The 22,478-nt window shown below is 35.1% G+C and overlaps 1 protein-coding gene and 1 long non-coding RNA gene across 4 annotated transcripts in view; one reads left to right on the top strand and one right to left on the bottom strand.

The window, feature by feature from the left end:
* Positions 1-22,478, top strand: part of ankfn1a (ankyrin repeat and fibronectin type III domain containing 1a) — a 196,629-nt gene that overhangs the window by 26,472 nt on the left and 147,679 nt on the right. For both annotated transcript variants that reach the window (NM_001442680.1, XM_087274532.1), the window contains 1 exon segment: positions 19,386-19,615. In NM_001442680.1, the coding sequence (NP_001429609.1) occupies positions 19,386-19,615 (230 nt within the window).
* On the bottom strand, positions 3,087-7,392 carry LOC147841436 (uncharacterized). 2 transcript variants are annotated; one of them, XR_015504317.1, is made up of 6 exons: positions 7,293-7,392; positions 6,554-6,742; positions 6,130-6,287; positions 5,522-5,617; positions 3,672-4,785; positions 3,087-3,401 (listed from the first exon to the last, which is right to left on the bottom strand). It is a non-coding gene; the product is annotated as an uncharacterized LOC147841436 (long non-coding RNA). The 2 variants fall into 2 exon arrangements; XR_015944915.1 differs by having other exon boundaries at positions 6,554-6,995.

Here is a 22,478-nt window from a genome sequence, read left to right on the forward strand (position 1 = left end):
CCAACGATAAAAAAGTATGTTGACATAGACCGCTCTCTCTCTCTCTCCGTTTATGTGTGCGTGTGTGTGACAGCATGCGCGCGCGCGCGTGTGTGTGAGCATGCGCGCTTTCGGCATGACGTCCAATCAAAGCACGGTAGATTGTTTTGATTCGACAGTATCCAACGTGACTACTATGAGGCGCGGGAGTGGACAAAAGTCAAGCGAACGCAGAGAGAATTTGAATTTGAACTTGAGATCGAGCCAATACTCGCGTGCCAATACTCGCTCTCTCTCTCTCTCTCTCTCTCTCTCTCTCTCTCTCTCTCTCTCTCTCTCTCACATACAACATACACCTCTCTCTCTCTCTCTCTCTCTCTCTCTCTCTCTCTCGTGCATTCAGTCTCTTTGCGTTCGCTTGACTTTTGTTTACGATGGCGTCTCATACCTTTAGTGATTTTGCTCTCACGGGATCCTGTTAAACTGACCCTTCGCTAAGCCACGCCCAAAAACCGCCACCCACCAATCGCGGCTTACCAATCGTAGCTACGGGCAGAGGCTCTGTCAAGCTTTCGAGCGAGGGAAACAAGCCAAATCGTTGCGCAATTGGATTGTGAAAATCTGACACCTGCTATCCTAAAAGTTTGGACTGGGTGGTGGGATTTTTTCCCTTTTCAAAACCAAAGCCCAAGAGGAGAAATGCCAGCGTGGATCAAGCTGTGTGAGGGGCGGTAAAGGAGTTAACAGCTAAGTAGGTTTTGTTTTCGATATTCACATTCAGTGATAGGTGGCAATAACTCACACTCCTCTTATCCTAAACAGATCTAAACTGTGTTTCTTATAAAAAAAACAAAACAAAAAAAAAAAAAACAAAGCAGGTTATGCTTCCCAGCGGTCTTTTTCTTTTTTTTCCCACTCGATATTATGAGCCAGGGCTCGACAATAAGGACTGCCCGATGGCCCGGGGCCAGCGTGCGAGACAGTCGGGCCAGTGTACAAAATGTTACTGGCTCGATCGGGCCAGCTGCTGCCTTTTTGCCTGCCAGATCGAGCCAGATCTGCGTGCTGCGACTGTCTGTCAATTGTGTGCAAATACAATCTTACGGTGCTTTTACACATAGACGTTTGTTTCGGAATCTGTCTCGTTTCACCCGTTAGCGCGTTTTTTTGGCATATATCCAGCAGTTGCGCTCGCATCCGCGCCAAATCAATCAGTCCAAGATCGCCTGAATGAGACGCGGTCTCTGTCCTATTAAGCGTATCGATTGTAGCGAGAAAACAAAACAATCCAACGAACTAACGACCCAGGCTATATCACAGTGTACTATGATCGTGTAATAGCCATATATACGGCTATATGAAGAGAGAATGATGAGCAGGGCCAGATGTCATTCTTACCGGTAAATGCGAAAGTGAAAGCATGCTGAAATATTACCGAGAGCTGTTTATCCAGCCTGATCTCGGTTTATCCGTCAGGAAAATTGACCGAAATTACTATCTGTTAATTTTTCCATATTTTAATCGTATAAAATGTTGTATTAGGCCTGTTGTTTTGTTCATTTCCGCACTGACAGCTCGAAAGAAAGATTTACATTGATCTGATGCAGTATCGGTTCATCTGCTATGTCTCTCTATAATTTAAGCCTAAAATACAGAATTATAGTCAACGTTTCTTTAATAGATTGATTAATTCAATTGATCGATTTCTACAAAACCTGACAATTGAAATGAGGCTCTGTATATATGAGAAAGTCTGACCTCGATTTGTTTTCGGTGACGATGTCTGTGGGTTGTTAAATTAAAGTGCACATTTTCACTTATAAAATATTCTATACACAATACACAAACGTTTGGGGTCAGTGTGATTAAATATGTTAAAATAAGCTTCTTCTGCTCACCAAGGCTGCAATTATTTCATCATAAATACAAATTGTGAAATGTTGCACTATAAAATAACTGTTCAAAAGTAGTTTATCATTTAATTTATTCCTTTATTCCAGTGATTTTAATGATGAAATTTCAGCTTCATTACTCCAGTCACATGATCCTTCAGAAATCACTAATATTAATTATTATTATATTTATTAATGGTAAAAGTTATAAAATCAATAATGTCTGGAGTAACTATTTTATTTGAAACTAAATACAATAACAAAGCAGTTATTTAAAATTTTAATAAATATTTAACAATTACACCTTTTTTACATTTATAAATATAGCCTTGATGAACTGAATAGTTTTCCTTAAACATTTTAAAAATTACCGTAAATATATATACAGATTTATTAGCCCCCTTTTGTTTTTTGTTTTTTGTTTTTAAAATATTTCCTAAATGATGTTTAACAAAGCAAAGAAATGTTGATATTTTGTCTGATAATATTTTTTCCTCTGAACAAAATCTTATTTGTTTTATTTTGGCTAGAATAAAAACATTTTTTAAACCATTTTAAGGTAAAATTTATTAGCCTCTTAAGCTAATTGTTTTTCAGACTGTCTACAGAACAAACCATCATTATACAATAACTAGCCTAATTACCCTAACCTGCCTAGTTAACCTAATTACCCTAGTCAAGCCTTTAAATGTCACTTTAAGCTGTATAGAAGTGTCTTGAAGAATATCTAGTAAAATATTATTTACAGTCATCATGACAAAGATAAAATAAATCAGTTATTAGAGATGAGTTATTAAAACTATTATGTTTAGAAATGTGCTGAAAAAATCTGTTCTCTGTTAAATAGAAATTGGGGAAAAAAATAAACAGGGGTGCTAATAATTTAGGGGAACTAATAATTCTGAAATCAACTGTGTGTGTGTGTGTGTGTGTATACACACACACACACGCACATTCAAATAGCGATTAACTTCTTTTTTTTTTTTTTTGGTGGGGCCAGTGAAAATTTGGGCAGGGCAAGTAAAAATCAGAACCACTGGCCCGATCGGGCCAGTAGAAAAAATCCTTAGCGTTGAACCCTGTGAGCACTGCTTAGTTTAAACCCTCGCTATTGTAACGCATATAAATACATACACTAATATTTGCTGGTAGGAAAAATCTATTTGTTCACTTCTGTTATTTATACTTTGATTTGCATTTCAATTTTTTTTCTTCCACACTGTAAAAAAAAAAAGTTGAGTAAACTTAAAATAATTAGGCAACCTATCACACATAGCTTTTTGAGTTAACTCAACAAACAGGGTTTGAAGACCAGTGAACTCAAAATATTTTGTTGAATTCTTTAGTTCTCTGAACAAAAAGTATCATGTTCACCCAACAAGATATTTTTGTTTGCTGAACAAAAAATATCATGTTCATTCAACAAGACATTTTTGTTTGCTGAACAAAAAATATCATGTTAACCCAACAAGACATTTTTGTTTGCTGAACAAAAAATATCATGTTCAACCAACAGGATATTTTTGTTTGCTAAACAAAAAATATCATGTTCAACCAACAGGATATTTTTGTTTGCTGAACAAAAAATATCATGTTCAACCAACAGGATATTTTTGTTTGCTGAACAAAAAATATCATGTTCAACCAACAGGATATTTTTGTTTGCTGAACAAAAAATATCATGTTCAACCAACAGGATATTTTTGTTTGCTGAACAAAAAATGTCATGTTCACCCAACAAGATATTTTTGTTTGCTGAACAAATATTATCATGTTTACTCAACAAGATCTTTTGTTTGCTGAACAAAAATTTTCACGTTTATTCAACAAGATCTTTTGTTTACTGAACAAAAATGATTATGTTTACCCAACAAGATTTTTTTAGTTTACTGAACAAAATAAAACAAACTGATTCATTATGCATTTACTATTAATTTTTAGGATTCAAATTAAATACACAAGAATAGTCAATTCACTTTTTTTTATTTTTAACTGTGTTCAAATCACAATCCAAAACATTTGCATACAAAATCAGCATTTGACATTAGCCGTGTTCAGCATTGGGCTAGTTTGTACACAACTAGTACTGAATGTTTCCAGATTTGAAAAGATTGTACACTGCCTCAACATAAAATAACTGGCAACCTTACTAAAACCAAGCTATTAGTGTGTCTAAACACTCAAACCAGGTGAATATACAATCATCTAATCAGAGTAAACCCTAAAAGCCACTCCATTCATACAGTCTTTAAAGTGTACTGCACTTTTGTCAACAAAGTACATAAAGTCCAAAAACAGACCTCAAAACATTGAAACAGTGGCACATTAGGAAGTGGTCACGGGTCAGTTGCCGTTACTGTGTGGAGTTTGAATGTTCTCCCTGCGTTCACGTGGGTTTCCTTTGGGTTCTCCGGTTTCCCCCACAGTCCAAAGACGTGTGGCACAGGTGAATTGGGTAGGCTAAAATTGTCCGTAGTGTATGTGTGAATGAGTGTGTATGGATGTTTTCCAGAGATGGGTTGCAGCCGGAAGGGCATACGCTGCGTAAAACAAGTTCATTGCGCTGTGGCGACCCCAGATTAATAAAGGGACTAAGCCGAAAAGAAAATGAATGAATGAATGAACTGAACTCTCGCAGATCATGTGCCACCAACCTCCATAAAACATGCTGAATCACTTAAAAAGTATATTTGAGTTCTTTTGGGTGTTCCATATTCAGTCTATACAAGAGGCTGAACAAGTAAGCGAAGGCTGCAGGCAGATGTGTGATATCCTGAAGTACTATGGCCTCCTCCAAGATTTTAGCGAGGTTCATCACATATTGCAGGGATGCAGAAGTGCCATTATCATCTTCCACCACAGTGAAGATTCCAATCCTTTAATCTCTGGTGCTGTGGTCTTCAGGGTCCGTGTCCTTATAGGAGATTAAGTAATGGGAAAATTAATTGATGTGTAATATTAATTACTACTTATTAATGTTATTACTATTATGCAAAGAAAATAAAAACATGTAATACTTTCGTACATACAAACAGTAACACTTTGAATAGTCTATAATATATAATAATTGAACAATATATTGACAACTTTTTAATATTTAGCAATTTTTTTAACTTTTATTTTACATAAAATTGCAAAGATTTACTTTTATTTGATACAGTTTCAATTGTGAAAGTTGTTTATTGTCCTGTTTAGAATATAACTGAGCCTTTAATTGTCATTCATAAGGGATTTATAAAGCATAAATAGTCCTCACTTTAGATTAGGTCACAACTGGATGAAGTTAAGCTCATAAAGCATATACTAACATACAAAGTAACTATTATTACATACCTTAATATTAGGATATTTAAATGTTAATTTGAATAGTTTATTAATCGTGTACTTAAGCATTCTGAATGATCTTAAAAACACCAACTATTCTTAAATAACTGGTTTGTAAATAATGCAATACTTAAATTAGTAATACAAATGAATCATTAAAGTTAAAAAAAATACAATCATTGAGCACTTCATGTAGAGTTATGCTTAACAGAAAATAAATTAACTATTCGCTAATACTAAATAAATTATTTATAGCGTGCAGCTATTATAAGTGTTACCAAGCAGACTAATAAATGTAGAATAGGGTATGAAAATGGGTAACTTACCAGACATATCTTGAGAAAGCAAGCAGAATTTTTACGAAGAAAAATTGGCAATCCCTCAAGAGCTGCTCTTTCTCGATCGGTGACAATATCAGTGACCTAAAGGAAAGTCATTTACAAAGGGTGTTTTACAATTTTATTGTTTTGTAAGTAAAAATGTACTTAGTACATTTAAATGAGCATAGTATTTTATTCATGCTGTTGAAAAAACACATGGCTTTATTTTTAAAAAAGAATTTTGTGGTTTCCATACAATGGAATTTGATAATGGTTGTGTTGGCAAATTTAGAAAAATGTTTAGTTTCATGTGACAATTACTTTGAGTTAAAAACTACAGCTATTATTTTCTATTTTCCTCTTTGAATGTATTCATTTGAAATGGTCACTCAAAACAAGTGAAACATCTGTTATTTATCTTACTTCCATCTCACAATCAAAACACAACTTGACACAATTAAAATTAATGCAAAAGGGCTGGACAATTAAATTGTTGCAATTACGTTTTATTAGACTGTATTACCTGAGCATGAAATTCTTGACAGGACAAAATATGTTGCACATGTTAAAAACATCAGACGGGTGTATAAGAAAAAAAAAATCTTAATGAGTACCTGCTCATCCATCTTGTTTAAAGTTGTATCCATCTCTGGACCCATTGAATCCCTTCTTTTCTGTAGAGTTTCAGGAGAGGTGCTGTATATTTATTAAGTCACTCGATTAACTGTCTCAGGAGATCTACATTACAGATCTGAGAAAACTCTGTGCAGATCTACAATATACAAAAAAAAATACATATTAATTTTTACACATAATATATATATATATATATATATATATATATATATATATATATATATATATATATATATATATATATATATATATATATATATATGTAAATGTAAATATTTAAATGTTCAAATGCTGAATACAGATGTATTTTGAATTACCTATAATAATAATGTTGTTTGTTATTTTTAGCATTATCATTACTACCTTGAATGAAACCAAAGCAATTGCAATATAGTGACTTACCTCTTCCTTAAAGTCCAGGTTATCTCTCTCTAATTTCTTCCTGGCTAAATCTCAACAACTTCTTTTGGGCAAAGAGAAAAGGTTTCTTGCATCTGCTGGTGAATGACCGTCAAATTTCACTGATGATAACAAGTCTCACCTCCTCAAGGAAATCTTGCATTGAATTATGTCATTGTCAATATTTCAGTCCTTTTGAGCAAAAAGAAAGAAAAATATATATTTAGCCCTTTATATTTTTTATGTAAATAAAAGCTAGCTGACTGTTAAAGCAAGTTGGTCTGAATATGATAGACATTTAGTCGAGCTAACAAATCAAGCAATGAATTACATGAAAATCACACGATTTTCACTCAAATTACACAGTTAAACACGTCACCGTTTGTTCCACTGGCTCTGGTTCGAAGGGAAAAAAGGTTATGATGTGCGCAATGCTGACAGCAATCTAGATAAACAGGACATAATGTTATATTTGACTTGGATACCTGACCTGGTATGTTATATGATACTCATTGTATTAATCGTGAGTTATTAAAGCAAATGACTCGATTGAAATCGCTATTTGTTTCAGATACATTCACTCTAAACTTTTATTGATGTAAATAGCCAAAACCAAGTGCACGAAACAAGTAACTCACGGCTAAATTATAACAAATAGTTCCGTATTAGGATACACGCGCACATCAAAGCCAACATATCAAATAATATAACGTTAGATGACAACAAAAAAAGACATACATACCTATGATTTAGCAGAAACGTCGTTGGCCTGCTCTTAACTAGGGATGGCTGACGTGAAACTGATGTTTTGACACAGTGTCGAGATCCCGAAGCGCAAGTGTTTCGAATCACTGCACCGAAGCATGATCCGAAGCACCCAAGTCACGTGACTAAAGTGTTTCGAAACACCTAGTCACGTGACTAAAGCGATTCTAAGCATCGATCAGCTTAGAAACGTTTCGAGACCTGGTGAATCCTAATTTGACTGCCAAGATCTCCAAATTATCTCTTTCTCAAATGGCTTAGAGCACTGTGGGTTTGCTTATTGATTCTATGCTTAGCATGATGTTTTGGGTTCGAATCCCGACTTCGAAATCATGGTTTTATGTATTTTAATCATGTTTCTGTTTTGTGTAGCCTAAATAGGATACAGCTACAGTTACGCCATCAATTTAGCATCATTTTTGTAACACTGTAAAACAATAATAAATATTTTTACAGTATGGTTGGGTTTAGGGTTTGGGTAGACATTAATAAAATACAATAAATGGGAAATTTAATGAATAATATAAATAATTCTTGATAACTTCAGGCCACCGTTTTTGATCTAGCAACAACCCTGTTTTAAGACAAAAACAAGACATATTTATTCACAAATTGTTTATTCGGATATCAGACCAATGTTGAAACAAAACGATACAAGAGCAAAGCATTACCAACTGGTATTAAAGCATTTTAAAACAACTGCTACTGACTGGCTTCAAAACCTACTACTCCTGCATGGATGTCTGACACCTTAACCACTGTACTATATTACTTGAAGGATTCTCTTTCACAAAGTGGGGTTTAATCCCTCAATCTGTTCAATCGTTCTTTGCTGAAGCTGTTTCAGTGCAATATATATAAAAAGTGACCACTATATGTCACTGTAGAGTGAGGTTTCGAAACGTTTCGAAGCTTCGACACATTTGCTTCGACTGTTTCAGTGTTTCACGAAGCCTCGCTTTGCCCACCACGACTCTTAACCGCTCTATCACGGTCTCTCACATCATTAATACACTGGTAAAATAGATCGGGCAGTCAGATGGGTAGCACATCGCACAAAAACATGTATACAATTATATACAATCGATTATGAAAACGATTGACACGTAGCTCCGCAGAAAGAAAGATGGTTCGTTTTGTCGCGCGCACGTGACAGGTACCCCCTGCAGTGAGCTATGGAAGTAAATTGCGCATGCGCCAGAAGCTTATAAGGCGCATGCGCCAACAAGAAGGGCACGCATCAACGCAAAACTAAGAATTTTGTATTAGTTCAACGAAATATTTTAAGTTTTTCACATTGAAGCACCATATTTGTTGAACAAACTAACTATTATTTGTCAGCATTTCAAATGAAAATATTTAAATTCAGTTAACTTATTAATCTTTGTTCAGAGGACTTTTTGAAAGTTGGCGTTTTTACAGTGCACTTAACTGCAAATTTGAATAAAAACTGGATAAAGAGCACACAAACATGCTGACAGTAATAGGTACTGTACACTGTTATGGGTCAATGATGCTAATATTCGGCACAAATCCATCAGTTTCTTAGGTTATTAGATTATTTTATAATTTCACCTCTCCTGCTGTGCATGAACTATGCTGTTGAATGTTCAGCGTATGAGGTGGCTAGGCTAACCTTGCTTCAATTTTGATAAAATTATTCTCTAATCAGTTGCTATTATGTTGTGAATATACCCCTGTAATGTATACTGCAGTCCTCTTTTGTCTGGCTTTCTCAGATATTTCACCTGTTTGCCAAAAATGACTAATTAAATCCTTGGGAATGTCTGACACCAGCGCATACACACTGTAATAGATGTGCCAGGCATGAAAGCTTGACAGGCGTAGCAACAGTAACTAAGGAGGGCGAGGCTTAGCGAAGGGTTATTCCAAGAATGTTGATATGGTTTCTTTCTTGCTTTACTATTTATTAACAATACACAAAAAACTAAAAGGTTAAGGTAAATTCTTTAATAAATTCTAGTGTTTTTGAGTATTATACTTGTTGTATACTTGTATTATACTTATGTTTTAGGCTAGTATTATTTACGACTTGTTAATGAATGCTTCATAATACAGTAGTATTACCAATAGTGAACAGATAAAATAATACAAAGTGTAGTTTTACTACAGTAAAGTGTAGGGATTTGTAGTATAAAATACCCTATATTGTAAAATAATACAGCACTGGGTAATTTGTTTATATTCCACTTGTGTTACCATAGCAACTATAGTATTTCCACAACTGATCAATTGAAGTTCTTTACTGTAGTAGGCTACTGTTCAAAACACAGTACATGCCAATATACGTGTTCAGGGGCCCTGTGGAACAGCTTTCCTCAAAATGAAGAGGATGACATGGAAAATGTCCTCCACAATCTCATCAGCAAAGTGGAAGCCAGCAGACACTAGTTTACTTTATTTTAGCTGCCATGATAAAATGAGATTGATAGTGAGATTACAGTAGACTATAATACCTTTTCAAGTGTTTCCTTATTTTTATCACAGTTACATTTCTGCTTGCATTAGTTTTTGTTTAAATGCTTTTAAAATAAAATGTATTCTTTACATCCAACATCTATTCCAGAGGTGCCTTATAGTGGTGTAAACCCCTTTACAAGGGGTGTTACCCCTGTGTAAACTCTAGCCACCCCTGTGGCCAACCCGATATGATTTTGCTGTTGACATTATTTATTTAAATCTACTTACATAAATGCAATACAATGCAATATTTCAATAAATAAATAGCCACTAAAAAATTATTGTGGATTGATTGGTGCCACTGACGTAGCTGGCCTCTTCTGGCCCCCCTTAAGCAAATTTTCAGGGGGCACCACTGGTCTATTCTCTGTCTTTAAGTGTTTGAAACTGAAAATATCTCATCATATAAAACAACCAAAAATGTTATGGTTTATTAGATTAAACATTTAATATGTAAGTCTATTTTAGTATTTTGGTTATTGTTATTAAACAGTGCAGCAATATGAATCATATCAAAAAGCATGAAAGGAAGAGGGAACACGACACAAATTGTGAGTTTGCATATAATCTCTGAGAGCGCTCAAGAAAATTTGTGTGTGAGCAGTGCATATTTGAGAGCGAGAGAAAATTTGAGAACTCGCAATCAGTTTTGTCCACAAACAGAGGAAATCCGTGCACGAGCATCACACAAGGTAGAGAGCAAAGCTCTTCAACGCTATGTGAAGAAAACAACATTATTGTTTGTATGAAGTAGCCTACTTCATTAACAATATGTGCTACCATTTTACATTGCTGCAAGACAGATTTGCAGCAATATCTTTTTAGCACACACGAGATTCAATTGACAAAATTCCAATTTCACTCAATTTAACTTTGCGGCATATACAGGAGTTGGTCTACTGCTGCCTCATTGAGGTTATGTAATTTTGGTTAATCACAAGTTGATCACCGAAGACATAACATACGGGCACAACTAAACTTAATGAATTAGACAGCAGTAGACCTGCAATTTCTGTGTGATGAGGCAAAATGGAGTCTTTTTTTGGTGGAACTCGTTCTTGTGCATTATGCTGTGGAGACGAGACGCAGCACTGTTCAGTACTTTTTCAGAAAATTGCATTTGTATTTTTATATATCTGAGCAATGTTCTTTAATAAAAAAAGGTTTGTTTAATTAATACAGATCTTACAACCATACATAATCTGTATATATTTTATTTTTCTGTTAAAAAGACTCGAAAAGACTCGAAAATCAAACTGCAGGACTTTGGACTTGACTTGAGACTTGTTGTCTTTGACTCGGGACTTGACTCGGGACTTGCCTGTCTTGACTCGGGACTTGACTCGGGACTTGAGGGCAATGAATTGAGACTTACTTGTGACTTGCCAAACAATGACTTGGTCCCACCTCTGGGTGGTAATATAATTACAGTTACATGCGAAAAATATTTTCAAGTAATTCCAAATCATGGCTTTGAATTTTACAACCCAGCTCATTGGAAATTTATGCCCATGTCTGCATTTTTGAGAACCGACAAGTATGTACCGTGAACTACTTTGTCTTGCAGTTTTTGTTTTCACAAATCCACCACAAGAGGGCATTTGTACATTTTTTGACAATTTCATTATATTATATTTCATTATATTACTAGGGGATGTTTTCTCATATGTGCCATTTATCTTAAAACCACCAGAGGCCGTTTTATTAATTTATGCAAATATTAACGTCATTCTTGTGCATGTCAGTGAGAAAAGCCATTCACTTTGTTATTTTTCATAATGTATCAGCTTGATATCCACTGACTTACAAAACCCATGGCGATTTCATGCAAGTACTGCATGCTGGTACTGCAGCAAAGTTTTTTTGACTATTATGCCAAAATGAGAGTAAAGTTCCAAGCATACTTGCCAACACTCCTGTTTTTCCCGAAAGTTTCCCGTATTTCAGACCCATCTCCCACCACTCTCCATTTTTGTTATGTCTCCCAAAACTCCCGTATTTCCCAGACTTTTGGTACAGTCTGTAACACCCCCAGGTTGCCAACTTTGGTATAGTGTTCGATTGTAGCAGCCTCCAAAACCGGGTTCATAGTACAATTTCTGACACCTCCTCGCCCCCGATTCAAATCCACACCCCCCACAAGCCAAACCTTTTTTTTTTTTTGTGAGATGCTAATGGTCTAATCTGATTCAGTGATTTATGCTAAGCTAAAAGTGCTCTCGCCAGACCCGGAGATTTAAAACTGGTAAAACTCAACTGTTTAACTCTTGTAAAAAGTGGAGCGTTCCTGTAAGGCAAGTGATTCTCCATTAAAAAAAAACAAAACAAAATGATGTGCTGTTCACTTAAAGGTCCCGTGAAGTGCTTTAAAAGAGAGAATGGGACATAGAGTAGCTCCTCCCCTTAAAAAAAAAAAAGTCAATAGTGTCGGCGAAATAATTGTGGCTAGCGTGCTGACATATGGTGCAGTAGCACATCAGGGCGTCCCAAGTTTGAATCCTGGCTCAAGGACATTTCCAAACCCTACCCCCCTCTTTCTCTCTCCAACTTCGCTTCCTGTCTCGTTACTGTTCCATCTAATGAAGGTAGAAAGACCAAAAATAAATCTTAAAAAAAAAAAAAAAAAAAAAACAGGCAATAGCGGGTTTTTTTTTATCACCACTCTGCCAGTGGGAGTGTTTGAGCTCAAGTGCTTCAAAGGAAAAGCAAGGGTTTGATAGATACTATAGAGTGTTCGATTGGTTTTAATTATGATAATAATAATGAAAAAATAGTATGAGGTGATGTGACTAAAACCGTTGATCCATTTTGGCGGAAGCGACAAACTACAATCTTTACATGTTTATATCAGTTTTAAACCTCTTAACAAAATTTCGAACTGTCTTTACGGACAGTTTAGGACCATAAACGTGCTCATCATCATGAAAATCAATGGATGACACAAAAAGCCATTTGCGGAATAAATTCCTCTCATGGAAATACAGAGTATCTTACTCACAAATTTGAGAAAGGAAGCAACATCTCATTACAGTGTAATCCGTATATATGCCTACCCGCAACAAAGCATTTATTAGCATCGAAGGATTCAGCATTAAATCTGAAAAAGCATGAGACAGCTAGTTCATGATCTGATTCGTTGTGAACAGAATTTGAGTCAATCCTAAAGTGATTATTTCTTTTTGTTTTTTTCTATCTGTTTAACAAAACAAGTGTGAAGGATTCACAAACTGGATAGATTTGGGGTGTGTTCCACAAAAGCTTTGTTAGTCAACTGTGCTTGGTAAATTACATCAAGCGGTAATGACATTACTTGCGACTTTACCTGTAGTTGCTTTGTCTGTCAATTTCGACTCAGCAATTCTTTTGAGAATATTATCAGTGAAGTAAGCATTGAAAAATAGCTCTATTCATTAAACAAATCTTTTATGAAATTTTTACTGAGTTTTATTCTTTTTAAAGCTTGTAATGCAGCATGAAACATACAATTCCATTCATTTGTGTTACAAAGCTTCAATATTTAAAGGTATTTTGATTAAATTACTAGACCCGAGAAATCTAAAGGAATACATTACTAGTTACTTTTTAAAGCATATGATGATTTTAAAATTTGTAGTAAAATACAGTTTGAAAGTAACATTCCCAGACCTGGATATAAACTCATATATGTTGGTTGATACGGAGTTGCGATATATATATACTTCTATTTTCTAGTTATAAAGAATTAAACGAGAATAGGCAGAACTGTTATATACTTGTAACTGGGGAAAAAACGTCATAGTTATAAAAAAAAAAAAACAACAAAAAAACACAATTTTTAAAAAGCCTTTAGATGTTTTATTAATAAATTAAAACAAATACTTATAAGTTAAGTGCTAAATTATTGCAGTTTGTAATGTGAATGGGCGCTGACTAAGGAAGTGCCGATCCAAATACAGGTTTATTGAGAATGGTCAGGCAAGCAACGGTCACAATCAGGAGCAAACAGATGTATGTAGGCAAATCCAGAGTTGTAGTCGAATACATAGGCAGGCAGCAGACAAAAATAAACAAACAAAACACAACATGGGAAGGCAAGGAAAACATATTGTTCACAATACTGTACAACAAGACTCAGCAAAGTTTGTATGATTTTGTGCTGTATTCACCTTATTCTTTGTGCATGAGGGGGTGCAGTCATTTATATCTTTTTGGCTTAAGACTTCCGGTCTCTTTAACTTCCATTTAATTTTTAGACATTGAAAACAGCTCGTTCTGCTGCTTGATGTTACAAACTGATATTTTTCTTATTATATGATTCTGCTTTGTCTGTATAATCAACCAAACACTTGTTTGTAGAGCAAGTAGTTTGATTGTATTCTGCGGTTCATTATTCCAATTCATTTCTCCCATAGCCAGCTAAATCGAAGGTTCTAAAACAATCGCAAAAACGAGTGCACTTAAGCATTAAAGAATAAGGTCAATAAAAAGTCCAACTAATCTGTCTTTAAGCAGCCAGGGTTTGGAACCGGTGTGTGTGTGTGTGTGTGACTGGATCTCGTAGTCTATATAATTGCGGGTTTGTAGTTCTATGTGATATGTGTGTTTGCTAGCTATCTGCCAGGATTAGATCGCTGGTGATTGTGACACAGTTACTGCATTTTCTGTTGTCTTATTATTATTATTTTGTGGTACCGGTATTGTGATATTTTAGTCAGGTATTGTATCAGCAACATAAATTTGGTATTATGCCAATTATACAATATAAAAGAACTGGTCACCATTATAATATATAGTACTGATAACATCGTTTGCATCTCAGAGTTCCCTATGGTGTGTGGAAATGCTGCAAACGCATCAAAGCAGATGGCACGAGTAGATGTGACCATAATGTGAAAATAATGTCATGTTGTCAAGCCAGAGAACCACTGGAATCTGTCATTAGGGACCAGTGAAGGAACAGATTCAATTGGACACATGACACACATTCAATTGGACACATGACACACACACACACACGCACACACACACACACACACACACACACACACACACACACACACACAAACACAAACACACAAACACTCACACACACATGCTGCACCCATCAGTTCAGGTTTCATTCTGCTACAGTCACAATCTTTTTCATAGTTAACAAAAGTTAACCATGGAAACAAAAGTTAAGTCTATGTGTTTGACAAGGGAGATTACATAAGAGTTTAAGACTGCTGCTGCGTGTTGTTCATACTTAGACTGACACCTGGGTAACTAATGAGAATCTCTGAATGGCACATGCTGAGCTTTTCACTGGAGTTTATTTGTAAGTTTGTCTGTGGAACACAGATTCTGAGTAATTGGGCTGTTTTTGAAGGAGAATTGACTGTGATTTATGTTTCAAGTGTGCTTATTTCTTGGCATTTAATAACTGTTGTAAGTGTTGGACTAACATGGTTTACCAGAACATGGTAATATTATGGTGTAGGCCTGTTAAAGGATAGTTCACCCAAAATTTTTTCAATCCTCAAGGCATTCAAAATGTTTCAAAATCATTTTTCTCAAACATAAAAGATTGTTTTTAGCTCATTATTTAAATAATAAAATGCAAGTCATTGGTTGCAACACAAAATCATTTTTAGAACTAGCATTGTTATACTGTACACAAAAAATGTAATGGTATTTTGCTTAATTTGCATAGAACTGATGCATTACATGTTCAGAGAAGTAGAATATCAGAAATAGCGTTTGTATAACTTAATGGAAATGTTAATATGTTTAATAAATATTTTTATTATCTTGATGAGAGAGCCTGAGCCAGAATGTAAATGTAAATATTGTGGTAAATAAATCTGTAATTATTGTAATTACATATATGCCATTAATATGTAAATTGCAAAGACACTTTAAAAAAAAAATCATTTGTACCTGTATATCTACAAATTGTCATTCTTAAATTCTCAAATAATATAATTTAATAATATACATGTAATTTCACAAAAATAAATATGTAAAATACACTCACCGGCCACTTTATTAGGTACACCTGTTCAACTGCTCGTTAACGTAAACTTCTAATCTGTAAATAACCACTCGTTACAACCAAGATATGCAGAAGAGCATCTTTGAATGCACAACATGTCCAACTTTGAGACAGATGGGCTACAGCAGCAGTAGACCACACCAGGTGCCACTCGTGTTAGCTAAGAACAGGAAACTGAGGCTACAATTTGCACAGGCTCACCAAAATTGCACAATAGAATATTGGAAGACCGTTGCCTTGTCTGATGAGTCTTGATTTCTTTTGCGACATTCAGATGATAGGGTCAGGATTTAGTGTCAACAACATAAAAGCATGGATCCATCCTGCCTTGTATCAACCATTCAGGCTGGTGGTGTAATTGTATGGGGTATATTTTCCTGACATACTTTGGTATCAACTGAGCATCGTGTCAATGCCACAGCCTATCTGATTAATGTTGTCGACCATCCCTTTATTACCACAGTGTACCCATCTTCTGATGGCTACTTTCAGCAGGATAACGCACCATGTCACAAAGCACGAATCATCTCAGACTTGCTTCTTAAACATGACAATGAGTTCACTGTACTCAAAAGGCCTCCACAGTCAACATATCTCAATCCAATAGAGCACCTTTGGGATGTAGTGAAACAGGAGATTTGCATCATTGGTGTACAGCGGACATATCATGTCAATATGGAGCAAAATCTCTGAGGAATATTTACAGTACCTTGTTGAATCTATGCCATGAAGGATTAAGGCAGTTCTGAAGACAAAATGGGGGTCCAACCCGTTGCTAGTAAGGTGTACCTAATAAAGTGGCCGGTGAGTGTATGTATTTTTATTAATTAACGAAAATGTTGATATTTTAAGTTTAATATGAATTGTTATTACTAGCAGTAACTTTGAAAATAATGATGATTATTATAATAATAATAATAATAATCTATGTTCTCCCTGCGTTTGCGTGGGTTTCCGCCAGGTGCTCCGGTTTCCCCCACAGTCCAAAGACATGCGGTATAGGTGAAATGGGAAGGCTAAATTGTCCGTAGTGTATGAGTGTGTTTGTGAATCTGTGTGTGGATGTTTCCCATAGATGGGTTGCGGCTGTAAGGGCATCCACTGCGTAAAAAAACTTGCTGGATAAGTTGGCGGTTCATTCCGCTCTGGCGACCCCGGATTAATAAAGGAACTAAGCCGACAAGAAAATGAACGAATGAATAATAATAATAGGAATTAAAGAATAAAACAAAATGTAATCATAATTTTAAAATTATATAAATGACACTTTTTAAAAAGAACAAATAATAATAATAATGATAACCTGTGGGGCATAAAACTGACATAAAACTGTCTGTTATTTAAAAACTAAACTACTTTCAAAAAGCACTATACTAAGTTTTGCCTAGTATTTAAGAAGGCATTAATTTAAACTTGTCACTTTAACCTTGTGCATTTCTAAAATAATGCACTACTTAAGTCACCAGTGTTGATTCACCTCCAAAATTAGCTTCATAAACATAAGTCTGGTTTCATTTACTTAATGCTTGAGGTTTTATCAGGACATCATTAAAATTTGTCACAGATACAAGAGCAGTGTCTTGTAGCTATAAAAGCGAATTCATAAATGTTTATTCGGCGTCTGCTTCAGAGGAGGTTCGCTTCACAACAGTCTCAGAGGGACAGACAATAGCAGCAATGTCTTCATGCAGATTTAATTGTAAACTGAGCAGACGGAGCCATCTATGAGTAGATCAGTGGATGAATAGCTACAAATGATGCCCACCAGCTGATGCTACGGAGAAACCAAACACCAAACCTAGCATACGGTGCATATGTGTGTTTTCATGAGCCAATGCTCTGCTAGATCTCTTATACTTTTACAGTTTAATGTTCTTTGAGGTGAATGTTGAATGTTTGGCCATTATGTGGTACAATGGTAGATTTATTTATTTATTTTTTTACACTGTGTTCATTATGGTGAAATTGTTGCAGACGTGACTCACCGGAGAAGCAGTGGGAAGATGTTTAATCAGAGCCGTTCAAATGAGAATTGAGAGGAAGTGAGAGGATGTGCTGATTAAAATCTGGCATAATGGTTATCCATGTACAGTCATAATTTATTTTTATTTCCTCTTCTTGTCATTTTCTCCTTAATACAGTACCAGACTCTTAATTTTACAGTTAGATTCTATGGCAGCAGAGTATAGTGTGTGTGCATAAATACATACACCAACTATGTTTAGTGTGTTTTTAGAGCTGAGCTGCTTATTTTGATTTTCTTAGACATTTCAAGCATTGCGCAAAGGCTTACACATTGTTGAATTTTTGACAATTTTCAAACATTTGTCTTCAAAAACCATTCCTTTTGCTGAAACACAGAGAATGTTGTTGCCAAATTAAGATTCAAATCATCCCAGAGTGGATGAAAAATTTCACAACAGCACACAAGGGTTAAGCAAATGTCATTTTTACCACATTCTTTGTTGTTATTCCTTACAATTCTGCTGTTTTCTACACTCAAAATGTGTATGGTTAAATATAACATTTGTGGGTTCGAGCAGCAATTTTATGTGAAGTTTCTTGTTAAATCCCTAAATGCAAATATCTTAAGAGTATGTAAACCCTCCTGTATATTTTAAATCCAGAAAAGTTTCAAGATACTGCATAATTTGTATTCCTTAACCCTTGTGTACTGTTCAAATCGACTACCCTTTTGTTATGTTGGCGGCTGTTTTTGCCCCATTGACTTCCATTATAATAACTTTTTTGATTGCAAAGCCATGACAGCATATAATTAGGCAATCTTGATTGTTGGGGGTTTCCCTGTAATTGGTACTTTTCCTCATAAGTTGGCAGCCTTAACCCTTTAGATAGACCTGTGAAAAAAGGTTTGTGGCTTTTAAATGGAATTCTTTAGAGTTTAACAGCATATTATAGTGTGTGTGTGTGTGTGTGTGTGTGTGTGTGTGTGTGTGTGTGTGTGTGTGTGTGTGTGTGTGTGTGTGTGTGTGTGTGTGTGTGTGTGTGTGTGTGTGTGTGTGTGTGTGTGTAAATACACTTACTATGTTTTGAGAGCTGAGCTGCTTGTTTTGATTTTCTCAGGCATATCAAGATAAGTGCGTAAAGGTCTCATATTATTGTTGAAGTTTTGACAATTTTCAAAGATTTTTCATCACAAATCATTCCTTTTGCTGAAACGCAGAGAATGTTGTGGATAAATTAAGCCTCAAAATCACCCCAGAGTGGTTGAAAACATCGCCAACATCACACCAGATTTAAATAAGTGTCATTCTTCATTTTTGCAGTCCTGCTGTTTTCTACACTCAAACGTATTTAAGAGATTTATGTATTTAAACAGTAATTTCATCTGCAATTTGAATATTCGATATTATGTGCATTTATAACAACACGTGTAGTCTTTATTTTAGCCCTACATGTATATTTAAAATAAGTGAATCCTTGATTTTAGAAGCACATACAACTGAAGATGTGTGTTGTTGTTAAGGGGTGGTTTTGCTCTTGTCCTTTTTCTCTAGTGTTGTCTTTCTCTCTGGGTGTCAGTTATCACCCTGGGTGTCTGTTTCTCTCTTTCAGGATCAGTGCTGCGTGACCATGACCGAGGGGAGACGCCGTCACTGTCGGAAGTGAAGCGCTTCCCTAGAAGTGTGGATTCGGAGAGCCTCGTTCCAGAACTCTGGAGGGACCGAGCACCTCTTAGGAAGACCATTTCTATCGATGACCGCCTTCTCCAGCAAACGCCCAGAGAACATCACAGACTCCTCAGCCGACTGGAGAGAGGCAAGAAGAAACTCAGGAACATAAATGTAAGTGTCATGACAGTGTCATTTGGGGGTTTGCTTACGAATGGGCTCAAAGCTAGAAATGTGGCCTTCATTGCGTGTGTATGTTTATGTTCTTGTGTTTAAAGTGAAGTTCAAAAATTACAAGTTTCTCACTATTAATTCACACTCAAGTGGTTCTAAACTTGAAAGATTTCCTCACCATTTAGTTAGACTCACAGGGTTTCAAACTTTTATGAATATATTTTGTATGTCAAGAATATTTTGAAGAATATTTTAAAAAAGAGCCATTGACGTCCATAGTAGCAACAAAAACAATATGGAAATCAATGGCTGCACTATTCGTACATTATTCTTCAGTATTTAGTATTTTTCTTTGCATTCAACAGATAAAAGAAACTCAACAAATGGATAAAATAACAAATAACAAATGTATAATTGTAATCTTTGGGTAACCTGTCCCTTTAAGGACTGGGTTATCATTTAAAATTTAATAGTGCACATCATTAATTCAACACAGTGCCTTCATGGAGCACTAAACTTTTATTAGTTTCATTCATCCTTGACACCAGAGGGCGCCGTCTAGGACAAATGATTCATATCTAATCGTTCATTTTGACTGATGAAACATAAAATGAATCAACAAACAATTAAAGTGTGTCATGTATCTGTGTTCTTCAATCAATCTCAGGTATTTATATGTGTGTGCTAATCAATATAGCATTGATCACTGTGAAGTGTACAGTGAAATAATAACCTTTCTGCCTCATTTTAGAAACTACATCAGTCTACTGAGAAAGTACTTTGAAAGACTTGATTTGTGTAATGGTGTAGCGGATCTCATGGTTCGGAACATATGGTACTTTATGGTTAACTAGTCACGTATTGGACTTTTAATTAGTCACGTATTGGATTTTAATTTGCGTTTAATGTCAAAAACAGTATTGCAAGACACTTTTGGTTACATAAAATAAAACGAAGAAAGAATCAGCTGAATAAAAATAAATTGTAAAATATTCAGTACTGTGGAAAATTCACTGATACTTCAACTGTTGGTGATAATTTAGATAAATGTAGAAATGTAAAATTATTATTTGTACAACCCATGTTTATTTTTAGTCTCATTTCCAATAAATGGTTTAGTTATTCACTCATAACACTTCATGTTTCATTGCTAGATGAATAATTTTTGATGAATTATTCAGTGACATATTTTTGATGGCTGGTTGTCACCATCTATTGGTTCTATAATATTGCTTCCTACAACTTTCATTTTTGAGCATCAAGTGAAATGCATGTGACAGTGATTTTAATAATTACCATGAATGCCAGTGGTTTTATCTAAACTAGGGGTTTCCAAACGTTTCTGCTCGCAACCCCCATAACAATTCCAGTGACTCGCGATCCCCACTAACCTCGGAGGTGGTTGTAAACATACAAACATTGCACACAACGATGCACCCACACCAATAGGAACTAAATAAACACGAGCATATTGACAACACAAAAACGTGCAACATTCATAGTCATTTGTTTAATTTTATATTACTGGCTTTTTATTTGCATGTTTTTTTATGTAATTTTTAAATAATATTTTTATCTTCTGTAGGTTATAAATAAAATATGTTAATTATAAAAGTTTAATAACATATATAAGATTTTTGGAAATCACCAAGCGACCCTCTGATCTAAAACTATAAACCGTTATCTGAGTATTTCTGTGTTATTTGACTGTTTGTAACTTCATAACTAACTCAAAAGACTCAATCTCTTTCTTGATTTTTATGTTTTTCAAATACGGATTTAAATGCAGTGATTTGAAGAATTAATAAACAGATCCTGACGTTTTAATGATTAAGCGTGCAGCTTACACTGAATGCATTAATGTAGGCTAAATAAGTAGTGACAGAAAACACCTTTATTAACCTAAGAAACCCACTGCATTCTTCTTCCGTTTTTATTATATTTTAAAGGAAAGCCTAAATGCTTTCATACATGTGATTAGAATGACATGAGAGGCCATCTCTATGTGATCATTACATATTTAGGATGGATTAATCTACAAAGGTAAAAAAAAAAAAAAAGTATTCATCCATGGGTTACGTGTTCCAAACTGTGGATTGTGATCCATATGAATTCTGGATCAAGCGTGATCCGTTACACCATGTTGTTAAATCTCTTAATCTCTTAATGTTGTTAATCTCTTAAATTGTTGTACTTTGACAATGCATAAGCATTTTAGCATCTCCTAACTCAAATACTTTATTCTGAATGCACTGATGTGATTCATTGGTAAAAAAAAAAAAAAAAAAAAAAAAAACAAGTACAGATGAATTCCTATAGATATTTTGTTAGCTATTATCATGAATTCTGTTGGACTATCAATAAAAGAATAGAGCTATACAAATTGAGGTCTGGTAAGGAAATTTGTTCGAAAGTATAAATGTGGCCTTCGTTGCTTGTTGAATGCAATTTCTGGTTTGTTTACTTGAACATATTCTTGTGTTTAATGACAGCTCTTAGCAAATCCACCTTTGTGGGCGGATATTGATGTAGCACATACTGCGTTTTGACAGTTTCACAGCTGCTGCACTATTGCCGTGAGGTAGACGTTCAGTTGTATAACCGCTCAAAAAAAGAGGTAACGCTTGCCCAGAATTCATCCTGGAGTTTGATCGCGAACACTCATCTGTCATCCTACACCAGTGAGTCAGTGCTTTGAGGACACGCTGCCTTGTAACCCTACAACAGGGACTTTTGCAGAACATGAATTCTATCTGCATATATTTGTCTGGGTTAAGAAGCTACTTCTGTGCAGTGACATGAAAGCTCTTAGAGATGTATATATTCTAAGAGGGGAGAGATAAAGAAGTGCTTGTTATGTGTG

The sequence above is a fragment of the Danio rerio genome, chromosome 12 (assembly GCF_052040795.2).
Source record: "Danio rerio strain M-AB ecotype USA chromosome 12, GRCz13ab, whole genome shotgun sequence".
NCBI lineage: Eukaryota > Metazoa > Chordata > Actinopteri > Cypriniformes > Danionidae > Danio > Danio rerio.